We start from the raw sequence: 19,186 nt of genomic DNA on the forward strand, positions 1-19,186 counted from the left end.
GACGCCAAACATCGCCCCCCCGTGCGAATGCGCGGGAGACTGCACGGACCAGAATAAGGTCCTTAGTCCAATGTTGTACTATCCTATCTGATGAATATTAAACATAAAACCTGATTCTAAGATTAAACATGATTGTGGGTGGTAAGCGGATGTTATCTGGGAGGGTCGGGACCATGCAGGCGTGCCCAGGTGGTTTCTGGGAAGACGTGTGACCTAGCAAATTAGGTCCGGGTTACACACAGACTGTGAAAATCCCTTGATGGTGAGTGAGCTGCGTATGGATTCGTGGCTAATCACCAATCAATGTGATTTTAGCAAAGCTGTTCGCAGACTTGCATAGGGTGGGATTTGACTCTGATCGCAGGGTTCTGCAATTTATCAAAGCAGGTCTGAATAACACCCCCCCCCCCCTCCCCGCCCATTGAACAGGTGTCTACCCAACATGGCTATTACATTACCAGCTCAGAGATGAGTTCACCGAACCAGAAAATCTGCCTAGCTGTCAGTCATTTTGTGTCCATGGTAACCACAAATGTGTACAAATCTTGTGTCCATGGCAATCTAAGGCAATTGGGGATTTACCGCGTTCTAACATGTACTGTGATCTGGTTGGTCGGCAGCCAGTGCGCCAGGATTGGGCCCAGCCTTTAGTAACCAGGATAGTCTGCAGTTTGGATAGAGGACTGCGCTGAACCTTCTCCGCTGTGTTTTCATTGGTCTTAATCTTAAAATGTGGATCTTGTGTTGCGCCCACTATCTATTAAGTCCCATACTACAGTGTCAGCATCGTGTGATCATCATTTTTATTGTAAGTTGAATATAAATGCATTCTGGGGTTCGTATGTGAACCTGATGCGTATATGCAAATCTGATTTTTGGGGGGAACTGCACATGTGCAGAACGGGTTCCTGCATAATCGCTCCATCTTCCCTCAGGCATGTCCAAACTGCGGCCCTCCAGCTGTTGTGAGACTACACATCCCAGCATGCTTTGCCATAGTTTTAGCATTCCCTCATAGCAAAACTGTGGCAAGGCATGATGGGACTTGTAGTTTCAGCTGGGGGGGGGGGGGGGCATAATTTGGATATGCCTGCCTTAGCTGAAGCATGATTAACATGTACCGATGTTGGTCAGGTAACGACTGGGACAATTTTACAGAATGCGTTCCCCATTTTATTCGTCGAATGCAGACACGGACATGGGTTTTGATAGCCAGACTGATGGGCAGCACTTGGATCACAGATGCTGACAGAAACGAACACTGGGCCTTCCCTGCGGCTACGCAGTACGAACCATGGCGGTTATTCTGGTTCACTCGAAAAGGCACAATGACTCTCTAATGGACAAAACCATGCTGCACTGCAGGTGGGGCTGATGTAACATATGCAGAGAGAGATTTAGATTTGGGTGGGTTTGTACTTCAAACTGATATCTATATTTCAGTGTAAAAATAAAGCAGCCAGTATTTACCCTGCACAGAAACAATAAAACACCCTAATCTAACTCTCCCTGCACATGTTACATCTGCCCCACCTGCAGTGCACATGGTTTTGTCCATTAGAGAGTGATTGTGCATTTGCGAGTGAACCAAAATAGTCCCCCATATCCGAATCAGGCCCAATATTTCTTGCATGTGTTTCAGTCGCAGCAGCTTGTCCCCCGATATATGCTGAGGGCTGCTCCCCTCACTTTTACCTCAGCTTTGGGTAGAATTCATATAAACCCTGATGCTGTCTCATGTCTAGTACTTTGGTCTATAGTACAGTCTTTCTTATATTATATTGTAATGACAAATCGCAGTGTCACTGACCAGACGGTGCCTAATGTTCTCTTTCCGTTGCACCTAAAGTAATTCTGTATATCCAGGTGGAAATCTGGCTCTGCCTGCGCAGCGTTTGCAAAGGATGTTCTTAAAATGGGGCAGAAATGAGACCATAAAAATGTTTTAATCAGTCTGGGCGAAGGATTTAGCATTAAGTTCCTGAAATATATCATTTCTGTCTTAGAAATCAGCTCTCCTGATCCCCTAACTGGTTGTGGTTTCACGCAGCTCTTCCGAATTTATCGACATAACTGTGTCAAATTATATTTTGGTCCGTGCTCATGTTCATCATTAAGAATGCAGTAACGAGAAAACGCTGGAGACTAAAATGCAGATCCTGTCAGAGGTCTCCATGTACAGGATCTGATGATTAGTGTTCTGTGATGTGTATGTGGGTGGCATTTATAGTACAAGGCTCCCAAGTCTCCCCCTTGTAAGGCCCAGTTTCTCGTCCCCACCCAAGTCTCTCCGCTTCCTCACAAATTGTCCCACTTATACTCATGGAGGGAAATGTAGCATAGCAACATCCCATGTGAACTAGAACTCCCATCTTAGTATATTTACGCCATTGGTGGAACGCATGGGCCGCCCCCTTGGCTTACTGTAGATTGTTCCCTCACGTAATGTACAACAACCAATACAATCAATGCTCTCAACCTCGCCCCTACTCCCTATACGCCCAGACACCTTTCCTCAATATCCATCCGCTATCTTCACTTTCTTGCATACACACCTCCTCCCTGATTATCATTTCCTACTCCTGGGATTCTCCCAGGCCACTGCTAACTTCTTGCGGGCAGTCCAGAGGTTAGGAGTGGCTTGGGAGAACTTTTCTGGGCTTGGGAGAACTTTTCTTGGCCTGGGAGAACTTTTTCATCCAGCTTTGCGGCCTTCAAACTTGGCCTTCAAATTTTAGCACTCCTCCGATGCGGTGTCCGAAGGTGCACAGATGTCTTAGTAACTCTGAGGTTCTCACTTTGCCAGGGACACTACATTTTCAGCGGAAAGAAGTGGCACCTCCTAGATAAAGATGATAGGGTTTGGGGCTAGCGTTTCACGTGTATCTTGTTAATCACCTGTGTCTGTAACTAGCGTTAGACGTGTTTGTTGGCAGGGCTTGGCATGCAGTTAATAATTGCCTTTCACGTGCCGCTAGTACATGCGTTCGGACTAGAGTTTGACACTTTTTAGTAGCTTTTCACATGCGTGTGTTAATGGCGCTTGGCGTGCCTTTGTGAGTAGTATTTCACATGTGTTTGTTAGCGTTTGACAAGAGTTTGTTACTATCACTTGATACACCTTAGGGACCAGCGTTTGAGACCAGGGTTTGATTTGTCATGCGTTCACCTGTGATAAACCTAAAAATAGACCATCCTGCCATTGTAGGGAAGGTGACGGCGAGTCTGGCGATGCTGGGAACAGTGGTTAACACGCATTTTACAGTATTGAAAATATGAATTGAACACACTTTAATGAATACAATTGGGTATTAGACACGGAATGGGAAACGCACACAATGGAGTCCAGGTCTGTCCGCTTCTGGGCAGTATAGCAGATACCACTGGGCGAAACATCAATTAGGTCTATTGGCCAATCAGATCCTGACTGCCATGTTCCAGGCTTTGTTTGAATAATGACAGAAGCTGATTGGCCGTTACTTTGTCTGTCTACTTTACAGCCGACCCCATGATGTGCTGCCACTTACTAGGTATATATAACAATCTATGTCTAGAAAGGCTAACTACGCCTCACCTCTATGATGTGAAGTACCAACACTGACCACTAGCGGCCACTCGACGAACCAAATTACACCTTTGTGTGCTAAAATATGTCATAACAGAAAGCGAAAGCTATTTTTGCAGGGACACTGATCTATTTGAAACTTGCCTGAAGATGGCGCCGCGAAGACTGATTGGTGGTAGAAGCGGATAAGGACTGGGGGTGGGGGTGGAGAGTTTGCGGTCTAAAAACTGTCACAGCTCAAAGTGAAAGTACATCGCAGGGGCCGTCGTTTTTATGGTCTTTTAACTAATAGAGAAATGATAGCTGCAAACTCATTGGATGCTATGGCTAACATTCCACTTTTAGAACCTTTTAGTAAATTTACCGCTCACCCAGTACCAGAGTCGCAGATGTAGCGCAGTGGAACTTGGCATCGAAAACAAACCAGAAGCTGATGCATTGCAGCGATTCATATAGAGCATCAGTATCCATCGCACACACATGTCACATTTATCCATGCAGTCTCATGAAGCGGGTTTATCGCACTGCACTTCTTTACAGGGGACACATTACCTCGTCTGCCATTCTTCATTCATTTTTATATTCTCACTTAAATCTACAAGTTGCGATTTCTCTATTTGACCACATTATTCAGCCTTTTATTGACCACATCTAGTAGACCGAGAGAAGGTGACCTCACCCGGAAATGTATTTGGCAAGGTTGAATTGATGGGACCGTAATTAGAGTAGAGACAGAAGTCCCCTGGCGATGATGGTATATTTTCGGTACTTCCTCATCTTTGCGGCCACCGTAAGCAGCACCGTCGGTCCCCTCGCGGGCTCGCTTCACTCTCTACGATTCGTGCACGGTGACTCGCTTTGCTCGCCACAACTTTACTAAAGGTAATAGATGGTGGCGTGGACACAGGAGGGTGGTGGTGCGCAAAGATTCCCGACCTGATACTGCTCGCCGTACAGTACGTAAGTCCCGTAGCGTAAGCGGTGGCTGCAAAGATGAGGAAGTACCATATTTTCTTATCTATGACGTTCTCTATTCCGTTAGTGGTACGAGCAGCGAGCCGGCTAGCGGGTAAAAAATAAAAATTCCCCCAAACTGAGCTAATGCCGAGTAAATGCTGGGCTTCTCTTGCAAAACGCCGGTTCCAGGCTTACGTGCTGTAATTAATCCCTCAGACAGACTGTGCAGGCAGCGCGCTTCCGTTTGGCCTCGGTGGGCTACATTTACAGGGGAAGATAATGTTAGTCTGCTAGCAATGAAAATGAATTTATTAGGAGTGGGAGGTGCTGGGATATTTTATTATTGGCTGATGCCAGACCTGAAACCAACTCTCCTACTCTGTGCTGTTATTCTCAGGATGAGAGCGATGTTTGTGCCCACACGGGCAGCACTTGATAAAGGCCCCGAGGGACACACTTTCTTTCCATGTGGAACAGCCGCCGGCGCAAATCCCCCCCCCCCTTGCTGTTCCCACTGATATTTTCTCACCTGTACTAACACTCACACACTCAAAGCCAAGACACGTAGTGGAATCGAGACCTGTAAAATATTCTGACATTCTGTATAGAATGAATTATTTTATCTTTCGTTAAAATGACTTTAACCTCCTAAGGGGTGTGGATCATCGACCGTCTGTAGGTTGAACACTATTTGTCGACAGGCAATGACACATGAACCAGGTTGACATGGTTTAGTTTAACACAATCAAATGGTTGACATGGAAGTGGTTGACACAGTGGTCGACATGCATTCTTCACTTTTTTTAGTAGCTGTTGTAATCTGCTGACACAGACACTGTATAAGTGTACCACATCCCCTGGATGCAGACCTTTTGTCAATGTCAACTTTTTCCCATGTCGACATCATTACTGTCAATCAATCAACCGGGTACCCCTCCTAAGTACTGCTTGCTTATTTGTGCATAGAACAGGGGCGAGTGTAAGCCAGAAATTGTTCTTGGTATCAGCGGATAAATTGGGTTGTGCCAACCACTACTACTATATTGTCATTTTAACTTGACAACAATGTAAAGCAGATTGGTGGATTATGGTTTCCCATAATTCCCTGTACTGTGCTGCTAGAGGCAGGACAGTGATGACGCAGTTCGCAATGAAACGCGTCCTCATGGCCTGAGCCTCTGCTAGGGTAGTGAAAGGGATGCCTGAGGGAGCCCGGATTATAGTAGCTTGTAGTACCTAGAACTCTGTGATAGACGCCGCAACCATTTGTCATGTGTTCATTTTCCTGTTACTGATGTTTGTGCCTCTCTTCTAGTTGTGGCGTTCCTTGTGGCCTTTCATCAGAACAAGCAACTCATTGGGGACCGGGGGTTGCTGCCATGCAAGCTGCACCTAGAGAACATTAAGCGATACTTTGGAGGCAAGGTTGGCATGGATGCCATCAGCCACGCGCCCACACTTCTCTGGCTACTAGACTGGTCTCACGTCGATATTCACTTGGACAACATCGCTCTGGTCGGCCTTGTGATCTCTGGTTACGTTACGTTATCGGGATGCGCCAACATGGTCCTGATGGCTACGCTCTGGATTCTCTACCACTCTTTAGTGAGCGTGGGACAGCTATGGTAAGTTTTGGGTACACCTTGGTGGCTTTTCATTTAATAAGATGAAAGTGTAGGAGCCAGACACATAAGTGCCGCTTACAAACATGCTTGATGCCAGGGGTACATGCTTGTTTCCCCTCCTCCTCTTCCCTCCCCACTGTTACCATGCACAGTAACAGCAACAGCTAAGCAGAGCAGTGGACAACCCACCCAGCTGTATTAGAGCAGGTCCACGGCGCGACTATTTCAAACCATGGGGCGGCTCCTGAGCCAATCAAAGCTTACGGTACGACAGCCAATCAGGAGCTACCATGGCGAGCTCAGATTGGCTCTCGAGCTGCCTCGAGTTCTGAAATAACCGTACCGTGGACCAGCTCTGATACAGCCGAGTGGGTTGTCCATTGCTCTGCCCAGCTGTTGTCATTAACGCAAGTGCACCACTCTGCCCGGCGCGATCTGCTTCCTGGTAAATCTTGTAACCAGGAAGCAGAATCTGCTCGCCAAGGTGACCTGGCCCCCGGGTTTTGTCGAGCCCTGTCCTAATCAGTTAGCCATGTCTAGTCTTTCACTCACCTGCATAACTTCCGCACTATAGGCCAAAAAGCTTGGCTCAGCAGATTATGTCAGCATGCGGAAAGTCATCATTCTGACCTTTTTCTGTCACTATCTACTTAATTAAAATCCCCATACTTCCACTGAAACACTTCTGTAGCCTTTTCCCAAGTCTATCTGTTCCCCTAATCAGAGACCTCGGTGATGCTCATTGTCCGTTCTCTAGGAGGTATCTGAATGATAGAGCTACAATGTCTAGGCCAGATCTGGCCAACCTGTGGCCCTCTAGCTGCTGTGACACTACAATTACCAGCATGCCCTGTCTCAGGTTTGCTATTAGAAAATGCTAAACTCTGGAAGTGCATGCTGGGATATGTAGTTTCACAACAGCTGGTCTAGGCAGACAGTCAGTAGGGTGGTGCATATTATCAACACGCATTAGGTCAAGAGGCTCACAAATTCATAAGAGTTTAAGGTCAATAGGGTGTAAAGGTCGTCATGACGATGGTCAATTTTATAGTTTATTTTTTTTAAGGTCACATCTTGTATATTCCATGCTATGAAACCATCATCAGTACAAATGTGTTGATGTGACAACATTTTCTTAATATAATATCCACCTTGATCTATATTGGGAATAGTAAGCTGTTAGCCACCTTGCCTGGCACTAGTAATGTCACGTCTGACAAAATGGCGTACTCGGGCCAGGCTTATGGGGACACATCTGTACCTTCTGAGCAGAGGTGATTTAAGAGCGTAGAGAGCCCGTGTGCAGGATCCAATCGGGCCCCCTCCTTTCTCTCTTCAGTGATGAGTCTTCTCCGCCCCTTGTTCCCTCGGACATCTCTATTACGCATGTTCAAATCATCAGGAAATGGCCAGGCCAGCCATTTTCCCAATGATTTATGTCTGCAGTGCCTGCTGCCATGGGAATCTGGATGGGTAAATTGAATTACATGGGTGTAAGCCGGGGCCCATGGGCATTGCACTGATTGCACCCATGGCAGATAGGGCATATTGGAAGGTGTATTTCCACAATACCTTAGGCAAGAACAGCAGGGGACTTATTGACAGTCAGTGCTCAGGACCTTTTGTTCATCTGTCCTGCTACTACTAGCCATGAGGTCCCCCTGGATCTATTGATACTTTGGGTGCGATAAATTAATCGTGGGGGAATAGTGAATTGTATTGTGTTAAATGTGCAGCTTGCTCCATTGAGATCTTCAAGGCTCCAAAGTTGCTTCCCCCAGTAGGATCCATTTACTGACACCGGCTCTTCTGGATCCAACCATCAAAATCTGCTCTTACTGCTGCAGAGACCAGCTGGTGTCAGCAGGTACAGCCAGCTCGCACTCTACGGCACCTCTGTGCTCCTTCCCAGCCTGTACAAGTGCCCGGGCAGATTGCGACAAGGCATATATCAAACAGGAAATTAGATTTTTTTTTTTAGCCAATTGAAATGTTCTCATTTCTGGGGCTCACTGGTGCATGATTGCGCCTTTCATTACACACTCTCAACGGGTCAGTGGCGAGGAGATCACATTATTATTGTTCACGCAGTGTAACACACCGCTCCGGATTGGGCAGCGTTATCAGGATATCCCAGCACAGAGATCCCTCCTTTCTTATACAGAGAACTTAGCCGGCCCGGACCTCCCTGGTCCCACCTGCTTCCAAGCCAGGTTTCATGTTGCTTGCTACGCACGGCTGCTCCCAGGTGGTATACGTCCCAGCGCCCTGATCTCATTTTCTCTTGATTCTGTTGCTAGGCAATGAAAACATTTAATCGAGGATGTTAGAAGTGAATTTAGCCCTTGTCGTACAGCGCTGTGGTACATGGCAGTGGATATCATCATGATATGATTTATTTAAAATCTTTCAATCAAACCAATTTTAGACTAAACATAATTGAAACACGCAAAAGTACGCAAAAGCGAAATACCCAAAAAAGGAAATCACTGGATATGTCACAAGGTTTTGAATTGAATAAAACATGAAGATTAAACGATGAGGCTTTTCTCTGTGTATTGCCTGTTTAGTGTGTTGGTGTTTGCTCTTTAAGATTGTAAATGTGTTTAACCGTGTTTTTTCCCCCTGTCATATGGGAATGTTGGGGGAGAAGCTTGATGCTAGGCAGATTTAGCACCTCTAATCTGATTCGCCTCCCTATACTGTATCTTTGGTGTGTGTGTGTGCGTGTGTGTGTGGGTGATTTACTAAATTGGTTCAGCTTACTTGGGTGAAGGCCACAAGCAAAAGAATGTTGAATAATACCAGGGATTCCCTTACAATAAGCTTTTTTTTTTTTTTTAAATAAACGTCACTGTGTTAAAAAAAAAAACAACAACAACGGTTAAATAAAAAAAATTTGGTTTAAACCAGCCAACCCTGTAACTAAATTGAATGAATATGGGTTCAATCCACAAGAGCGCTGCTAATGCTGTATAGATACATAGAGATAGATATAGATGTGCAATATACAGTACTGTGTGTGTGTATATGTGTATGTATGTATATATATATATATATATATATATATATATATATATATATATATATATATATATATATATATATAATGCATTCACAGTGACCGAGTACACACATATACGGCATAGAACACAGAAAACAGACTGAGCACACGGGGTCACGTACTGGATTAATTGCCTGCTTCTACCCCCTTCCATGTCACTTCTCCTTGGCCCGGCACACAGAGCCGCCTTTGTTTTATCCTTGTTTTGCACAGACTGGAGATAGAAAACAAAAGGGGAAGCAGATTATTTCTGAGGCTTTTAAAGTCAATGTACAGGGCTCATAGGGGGCCATCCTTCCTGTAAAGGAAGACGCTTTGGGGAAACTTCCTGTGTCACTGGAGGGAGAAGGGGGATCATTTTCAAAGCTAGAACCAAAATCCCCCCCCTTTAACCACCTTCCTTCCCTGACAGCCGGTGACCCAGTGCCAGCTCCGTAACTCTAGCAGCCGGCACTTGATAACCTCATGCATCACGATTAAAGGAAATCTATATCGGGGCAAGGAGCAAATATTCTCCGTCATTTCCATGGTAACGATCATTTTCAACACGTCCAATGTTTATTAATTGCATTCCCTGCCCACTTCCCATCGTTCCATGGCCCATCTGAAAGGTACACTGGCCGGATTTGGGCAACTGGCCCAATTTCATGGCATGTACAGTCTGATGACAAATGTATGGGATCGTTATCCCACATGTTCACGTTATCCGGAACTAAACATGAGGACTACAGGGTTTGCGTCCTGCTTGCAGAGAGTCACCCTGGCAATCAGGAATGGGGTCTATTTTAGCATTGGGTCAACACACCGAAGGTCGACGTGCATTCGGTGAAGGTAGACATGGCTTAGGCCGACACCTCAAATAGATCGAAATGCTTAAGTTCATCATGGATGGAAGGTCGACATGGGGTTTTCACGTTTTTTTTTTTAATAGCCGACATGTGCCGACAGACAGTATTTCATGCCCTACGTTGTACTATGGTGTGGAGGAGAATAGAATAGTGAGCCCGAAGCATGGCGTGGGGGCGCGGTGCACTGATACGGTGTCTATGTCGACATTCGGGAAGGAAAAAGGCAAAAAACCCATGTCGGCCTAATTCTTGTGTCGACTTCCATCAATGTTGACCTTGAGCATGTCGACCTAAGCCATGTCGATCTTCAGTGAGCGACCTTAATGCAGGTCGTCCTTTGCTTGGTCAACCCAATGACCTATATCCCTTATCACCTGGGATCAGGTGCTTTAAGTATTGTTTTTCTATATAGATAGAGATATATACATACACAATAGTGGAGTGACGCCTGTGTATAAGAAAGTCCGGTATTTGTTAGCTAGCACGGCACCCAGATTTTCTACGCACGGCACCATAGGGAAATCGCATCGCATGGGCCATTCTAGCGGCATGCAATGCGATTTTTTCATGTAATTTATTATTTTTTTATTTTACACCACAATATTGCATCCCATTGCATCGCATGTCCCGCAAAATCGCATGCGATCACATGCGATTTTTTTTTAGGGTGTGCGATGCAATGACATTAGGTATACAATAATATGATTGTATGTCCCAAAATAGATTTAACACCCCCCCCCCCCCCCCCCCCCACTATCCACGCCACCCCGAAGCGTGGCGAGCGCAGCGGAACGCGTACTCCGACTTTTTCATTACCCCACTATTCACGTCGGCGTGGAGTTGATTTTATATAGTGTGGCTAGCCACCGAGCCCGAAGCGTTTCGAGCGGACGCGGATTACTTTACATGTATTCCGCGTCCCCTCGCGGGGCTAGATGCGCTCGCCATGCTTCGGGCTCGGTGGCTCGCTGCGCTCGACACACTATATAAAATCAACTCCACGCCGACGTGGATAGTGGGTTAATGAAAAAGTCTGAGGACGCGTTCCACCGTCCCTTGCGGGGCTCGCTGTGCCCGCCACGCGTCGGGTTGGTGTGGATAGTGGGGGGTGCATTAAACCTGTTTTTTGGGGGACATACAATCATATTCTTGTATACCTAATGTCATGGCATCGCACACCCTATAAAATGACATGCGATCGCATGCGATTTTGCGGCAGACGAGATGGCCCGAGGCTGAGAGAACAGTGAAAAAATTACATAGAAAAATCACATCGCATGGCCCTAAAATGACCCATGCGATGCGATTTCACTACGTAGAATAGCCCACTAAGCAAATTGCTTAGTGGGCGCCGTGCTAGGTGCAAGTACCGAAAGTCCTTTAGACAATTCGATAGATGTCACAAATAATTGACCCAGAAGTCCGTATCGATGTATATTTTTCTGTATTAAGTCTTTCAGCTGGATAGAACGTATTCAAGTTGTTTTTGTTACATTCATGAACGTGTTGTGACAAGAAAAAAACCATTGATACGGACTTCTGGGTCAATTATTTGTGACTTCTATCGAATTGTCTCAAGGACTTTTTTATATTCAGGTGTCACTCCACTATTGTATGTATAGATGCATCCCTTCCCAGGCCAACAGGGGAGTTTGTGGAAAAGGCTGCCTTTTATATTGTATACAGTCATTTTAAAACATGTACAGATTGAGCGCAAAGGAGGGGTCTGGGTAGGATGGATAAATCTATTTATCTATCTAGTACTTCAGCTATGTCACAGCGATCGGGTGCCACAAACAGCCCACAACAAGTTTCACATGAATAAATTCAAGAAGTCTGGCACTCTCCAGTAACAACCAACCACATGGTCTCTTAGGTCACCGTTTCAAGGGTATTTTATTCCCCAGTTTCGTCAGGACCGCAAACATATAGTGCAAGGAAAACCGTTTAAATAGACTCGGCACATCCCAAATTTAACGTGTGCATTAATATGCAAAGAAAATACTAATCCTAACTGCAAACGATATACATCCTAGCTCACCTTCCAATAACTGATATAATAGGTCACAGAAATAATGGAAAGTAGCCTCTAAGCCAGGCATGTCCAATGTTGGCCCTCCAGATGTTGTGAAACTACACATCCCAGCATGCTTTGCAATAGTTTTAGCATTCTCTAATAGCACAACTGTGGCAAAGCATGCTGGGATGTGTAGTTTCACAACATCTGGAGGGCCAACGTTGGACATGCCTGCTCTAAGCAGAAGAATTCATACAGGGACTGAGGCTGTCAGGTGCACATGCAATCTTACATGTACACAAAGCGGACAGATTAGTCAGGATAACTAGTTCCACTTTATCTATTAATTGCCTAAAAGGCTAATTCTCATAGTAATCTAGAAAAGAGGAAAAAGGAAAAAAAACAAAACTGTATGTCTTTGCATTTGTGATTAGTATTTTCTTTGCCTATTAACGCCCACGCTATTGTATATGTGTACTGCGGGGGTGGGGGGTTAGTCTGACGCATTTTTGTTAGTTGGGACAAAATTAGTCCCTCAAGAAATGTAAAACATTATTTTCAACCAATTCTAGGCCACAACAGGCTAATAAGCCGCGTGTGAGATGTAGTTGAAATGTACTGGCTAGTCCACAGTATTTAATATACCGGGCTCTTTAATGCACCAGGATGTCTGTGGATCTGTAATGTCAGCAGTCCCCCATACCCAAAGGGGAGCAAACTGGATTAGAAAGCACTGGTTAATATTGTGGTCCCCTGATCTGACAGCCAATTTGCACAGTAAATACATTTTGGCCAGTGGCCACTTGCAGAGATAACCGAATCAGTCAACCACACCTTACGGTGCCACGGATATATGGGCTGAGAATCTTGGCAATGCATAGTACAGTACATCATGAGATCATTCATCTAATTAGTTTGTAGTCCTTTTCCTCCTTACATTTCCCAATCTTAATTTTGTTTTAACCTTGTGACGTTTAAAGTGGAATGTAATAACAAACCAGCCAATCAGCTACTACATGTCATTATTCAAACACAGTTGATTGGCTGGTCCTTTATCCCTTTCCTCTTTATCACCTTACCAGGCTTAATACATACATACATACATGTTGAGTATCCAAAATGCTCGGGACCAGGAGAAATTTGGATAATGGATTATTCCGTATTTCGGAATATTTTCATATTTCAATGATGTATCTTGAGGTATCCTGCATTTATGTTGTACATATACATCAAACACATGAAATAAACACAAATATATTTTATTTGTGCATAAAACAAGGTTTCAAAACATGAAACAAAGTTTGTGTACAATCTCAGGCACTGAATTTAAATGCCAAGCAATCATTGTCTTGCACATATATAGTGCCAGTTACCTATCATTCCCTCAGTAGTGCTGTTACAGATGTCCCCAGTAAGTTTATATATATATATATGTGCAGAAACCGTGCTAAACCTCGCCTGACTAGTGCCGCAAACCATGTTACAATTGTGCTGCAAATAAATGTACTGTTCTTGCATGCAGGGTAAACACTGGCTGCTTTTGCATGTAGCCCACAAATTCTGACCAGCTTTATTCTTGCAAGGACACACTCTTCACCAAAGTTATTTCTTAGCATATTTTATATCTGTGCCGCCCCCTTACAGTGCAATGGGATTTTAGCAAAGTGAAAAGTTTATTTCTGCTTTGCCCTCCAAAATATATTAGACCTATAGGGATTTTAAACTGAAATCAAGATGTTCTCCTTGTCCTTGTAACTAGCAGTCCTGGAGCAGTTTTTGGTATTTTCCGTACTGTGTTTTACTCCGCAACCACGTTCTAGACCTGATAAAACCAATGAAATGCACGTGGGTTTTTTTTGCTTTAAGTTGTTTTTATGCCCTCGCTATATTTACATCTTCACAGATGTCCGTCCGTCCGTCCGTCCGTCCGTCCGTCCGTCCGTACATGAAAATGATTACAGTAGGTGCCCGCACCGAAGTCTACTGAGCCAAATAACATTGTGCTTATTAGAACAAATGTATCTTCCTGTTGCTAAAACCCTTTAAAACGAATCCAGGGGGTAGTGACGTGGAATTTAAAGATGCCAGCCAATCTCTGCTAAACGTATATCCTTTTTCTTTTTGTTAAATAACAGAGGGAAGGCAGCAGCACAGTATTAATAGAGTTTAAGAATAACATTTGGTTATTTTATAACCTTCTTGCTCCAATATTGTGGTAACTGCTACCCAACGTTTTTCTGCCAAAAACCAGTTGTATAAACTTCTGGGCCCATAGCTTGCCTGGTGGCAGCACAATGCATCCTGGGAAAGAAGACGCTTTCTCTGTCCCACCTGTCCCCTACAGAGGAGATGATGGGATACCTGTGACGTTTACGGACCTACACCCCAGCACTAAGCACTTGCAGGCTTCGGCGCTCTACTGAAGAGATTCTAGTATAGATCTGTTACATGGAGACGCCTCCTGCTGCAGTAGCTGATCCCACCTGTGTCGTAAAACGTAGCCGGGGATCTCGCTTATTGCTGGGAGGCTTATGTCACCCACTGCACCGTACAAGCCGCCTGTTGCAGAGGGCAGGAAATATCCATCGTAGATCACCAGCCTCTTCTCTCCCCATAAACGGCGGTGACATGCTTCTGTTTTGGGAAACGAAGGCTGTTGCGCCCCCCCCCCCCCCTCCATATGACCGCAGACTCACAAACTGGACTGTCTGCTACCATCCGAGTAGTGTTGGGACTCTAAGGGGGTATTCAATCCCAGATTCTGTCTGTTGGAAGATCCCAACAGTCGGATTACCGGGCCATTTTCGCCCAGCTCGCCTGAAATTTGACAACCGTAATTTAATGTTCCGGTTGTCGAGTCTCGGGAATCCGACAATCCGTGGCCATTTCCGACAAAACCGATCTGACTTATTTTAAAGTCGGATCTGTTTTGTCGGAATCTGCCATCAACGCTGTCAGAAGCGGCATATATCCCTCGGCGGAAGTAGCGGCTGAGATTGAATACTCCCTTAAGTGCGGTCTTGGCGATGTATTGAAGATAACCATTTTCATCTCCTTCTGAAAACCTTTAACTTTTATCTAACTATAGCGATGCAGAAGTAAGTGTCACTAACGCTGGGCCATAATGACAGCAGGAAATTTGAATTTGTAAAATGTAAATGCCAGATGTTACCCTCGCTTATAGTCTTGTGGTCCGTTTCAGAGTACTGCCCTCACAGTCTGGCCTAGATGTTGGGCTACATGTAGCAGCCTGCAAGAAGCAGGAGGCGCCGGATTTTTAAAGCGGGGATCATATACACAGCAAAACTGGTTGTGGAGTGTAAATTATTGCCGCTTAAAGGGTTGTGGGACTAAAAATAAAATAGACTCTTATCCACAGATGTGTCCTAATACACCGATCCCTATGCGGTAGTGCACGAGACGCTTGGCTCAACTCATACCATATGCCACACTGACTTTTTCCCGACTTCAGTGCCTTATTCGTATTCTAGCCACGCACAAAGTGACACCTGGGGCCTGGTTCGGTCACGGTTTGAGGATAGGTGTATTAGGACAGTGGCCCTAATTCAGGTTGGCTCAATAAGCTGCAAACATTGTTGTTTGCCAAGCACCTGGTGTAATAGCCACCGCCCTACGCCGCCGACTTCCCTTGGTAGCATGCGGGGGAGGTGTACGAGAACACATCCCATTGCATGCCTCCACTAGCAGGAGAAATCATTTGATGGTTAACTGACTTCTATTTACGAGCACTAGAACGAAGTTGGGGCGGGTGCCGCCTGTACCCGGCAGACATCGGCCCGTCCGCGTTCCCATGGAAATGCCCATCGCTTTCATGGGGACGCCCATAAAACCCTGGGCGTTGCCATAGACGAGCCCCGTTTTTACCACCTGTCCGTCCCCGGCCCTCCCTCCCTGCAGCGAATGGTGCATGTGTAACTTGCCAAATCTGTTCGATGTCAGGGTTTACACATGCGCAAACCCTGACCATCGGGGCTGGAGTGAGAGAGACCTGGAATCAGCGCCAATGTGTAGATTCTTAATGTTACTTTAAATTATATCAGAAGTATATATAGATATAGATAGATAGATAGATAGATGAAGAAGCAGCGATAAAGTGCCTGGTACTTTATCACCGGCCAATCCGCTCCTGACTCTGCCTTTTTAAACCCAGCCTGTAACTGAACAGTCAGGAGTTGATTGGCCGGTGAGAAATTACCAGGCACTTTATCACTTCTCCTCCCTTATCACTGCTTCATACATCTACCCCTGGTTTACTAAAGGGCACGAGAGAACGTAATTGAGACATTTAATGATCTTGATCACTGTTCTAGAGTACAGCATTTTCCAGAGTAAGGTCGTTTCCAGAGCGAAGGTCGTCTTTGTGGGATCTCAGGAGCAGACCTAGAAGGTGTTGTGTCACGGGACGAGTAGTAGGTACCTGGAATGAACTCCTAGCAGAGGTAGCTGGAAAGCATTAGTAAATGAATATAAGCATGAATAAGGTAAACACCGGCTTGCCGAGAGCATGGGACTAGCTTGGCCAACCGGTCCCTTTCTGCTGCCAGAATTCCCTATTTCTATCTCCCAGTAGTTCCAGCTAGCCAGGGAAGGAAACTGTAGCCAGCCCCCCCCCCCTTTCCCTTTTATAGAGTGCGAATTAAATACCATCTCGCTGTGGGAATATTTTTCCACACCATCCACTCAGGGGTTAAGCCGGCTCTTGTAATTGCAGAAATGAGCGTCCCAGATCTCCAGAATTCCACAACCACAATAAAGTGAATCCAGAAACCAGACAAGTTTCATTTACTACCATTCTGACTGTGCTCCCCCCCACCTTCCCCTCTCTAAAACCACGGTTGGGTCTGCCTAGCTGGGGCAGCAACGGGAAACAGCTGTCTGAGATTGATGCTGCCTATACCACACACATTTCGGAGCTGCGAGGCCCTGTGATTGCATTTTGGAACTGAAGTACTGTCTGATACGGACATTAGGTGCAAAGTTCACAGACTAGTCTGGGACATGCAATCTATAGTATTCAGATCTTTTTTTTCTATTTTGGTAACTTCAGCTGATTTTCAATATTCTCTGTATTTGCAGCACAGTAGTATCCAGAGGGCTGAGACGGTGACCGTTATGCTATATTATGTTTTATAATGTGCTGACGTACAATGCACACGGACAGTCACACCGACACTAAGTTTCACTAATGTGTTCCTTCCAAAAACCGCGTGTCTCACACGTATTTCTGCTTTCCTTGTGTGATTTGCCATTGTGCGACGCTTACTCTTTTTATCAGATATGCTTTTTGTCTAGAAGAAATTAAAAATGAATAATAATTTAAAAAAACAACCGCATTGGTAACCTAAAATAATTGTTTTCCTTATTGTGTACGGTAAACTGTCCAGAAAAGTGTCTGTTTATAACTTTAATGGCGTGTAAACATGCATAGGTTTTACTTTTGATTCAATTTCCCCAATTCCCCTTTTAAATTTTTGGCCTTTGCTTTCCATATGATTTCACATTCGATCTGCATTTTTGCGTTCGATATTGATGTCGATGCGCATTCAAAGTACACTGTACACGTTCGATTTACTGGATCGAATTCGATATTGCCTTGCCGCGCATCGAATCAAATGAGGATCGAAAGCGTATAAGCAAAATGGAATGTAAAAACTGTCAAATTCAAAGCGTGTATACACCCCTTTAGGATACACACCTTGCTCTGTGTGTACTCAGCGATGATGCGGCATTGGGGGGGGGGGGGGGAACGGCATACACACAGCAGCAACAGAGCAGGGGCAACATGGCCTTCACTTGCGGTGTTTGTCGTCATCTTGCATGTACTGACAACTTGCTGCAAGTGTTAATTATACAGGTTGAGTATCCCTTATCCGAAATGCTCGGGACCACGAGCATTCCGGATAAGGGAATATTCCGGTTTTTGGAATATTTTTTTTTTTTTAGCTATACTTACCTGCCCCTGGTGGGTCCCCGATGGTCCCTCGGCGTCCATGGAGTCCTCCGGCGTCCACGGCAGGCCACCAGCACCGTCTCCGGCGTCTTCAGCGGTCCCAGGAGTGCTTTGCGCAAGTTCCCAGGCGCGCCGGTGACGTCACCGGCACTCGCGCAAAGCACTCCTGCGACCGCTGGAGAGGATGTTGAAGGCCTGCTATGGACGCCGGAGGACTTGGTAAGTATTAAAAGAGGGTTAGGGGGGAGAAAAAAAAACAAAAATTTTTTTGAATTATTCCAAAAAACCACGGTTTTTGGAATAATTCGGATACGGGATGCCCGGATACGGGATACCCGACCTGTACGGACATTCAAATCAGTATATAAGATATATCTGTTGTAGGAATTGTACACTTGTTCTAATTCTCCGAGGGTAGTATAGGGGGAAATTTACTAAAGGAAATTTGTAAAAAATAGGTGTATTTGTATCCAGAAATACACTTATTTTTGACATTTACTATCCCTGAAAATACGGCAATTCTTAGTCGTATTGATGTGCTATTAATACAAATACGAATTGCCGTATTTTCGGGATAGTAAATGTCAAAAATAAGTGTATTTCTGGATACAAATACACCTATTATTTTACAAATTTCCTTTAGTAAATTTCCCCCATAGTGTCAGAAATCTCTCAGGGTGCAGTTGTCGCTCTGCTTCCTGCTGTATTGTGATTGGCTGTTTGTTAGCAGCAGTAACCAGTAGCAGAGCACTACAAGGAGGTGGTATATAGACAATTGTGCAATGGAGGTTATCCTGTAGATGGTTCCGGGTGATGTATCATTTCTTGGTCGACACTAGAAAAAGATTGAGTTTTTCCAATTTTTTTTCTTTTCATTTTTTAAAAATATTTTTTCATATGTTCGCATCCACATGGTTTCCAGGAATGGTAAAGTGTGCCGAGCGCGGTGGAGAAGGCACCATGCCTAGAGCACTACACTAATTGGGAGTAAACAGGGACAGGTTTCAACATTGGCATCAAAAACAGCGAAAACTCATGTCAGCCTTTCCATGTTGACCGTTTGTCGTTGTCAATCTTTCGGTGTTGACCTAGATACTCTACATCAGGACTGGCCTAACCGGTCCTCAACATCTACCAAC

At 45.1% G+C, this 19,186-nt stretch overlaps 1 protein-coding gene across 1 annotated transcript in view; it reads left to right on the forward strand.

The window, feature by feature from the left end:
* LMF1 (lipase maturation factor 1) overlaps nt 1-19,186 on the forward strand; it is a 257,843-nt gene that overhangs the window by 7,318 nt on the left and 231,339 nt on the right. Inside the window, exon 2 of the mRNA XM_083152787.1 lies at nt 5,838-6,147. Coding sequence (XP_083008913.1) covers nt 5,838-6,147 — 310 coding nt within the window. The remainder of the gene's footprint in view (nt 1-5,837; nt 6,148-19,186) is intronic.

The sequence above is a fragment of the Crinia signifera genome, chromosome 7 (assembly GCF_055691185.1).
Source record: "Crinia signifera chromosome 7, ASM5569118v1, whole genome shotgun sequence".
NCBI classification, from domain to species: Eukaryota; Metazoa; Chordata; class Amphibia; order Anura; family Myobatrachidae; genus Crinia; species Crinia signifera.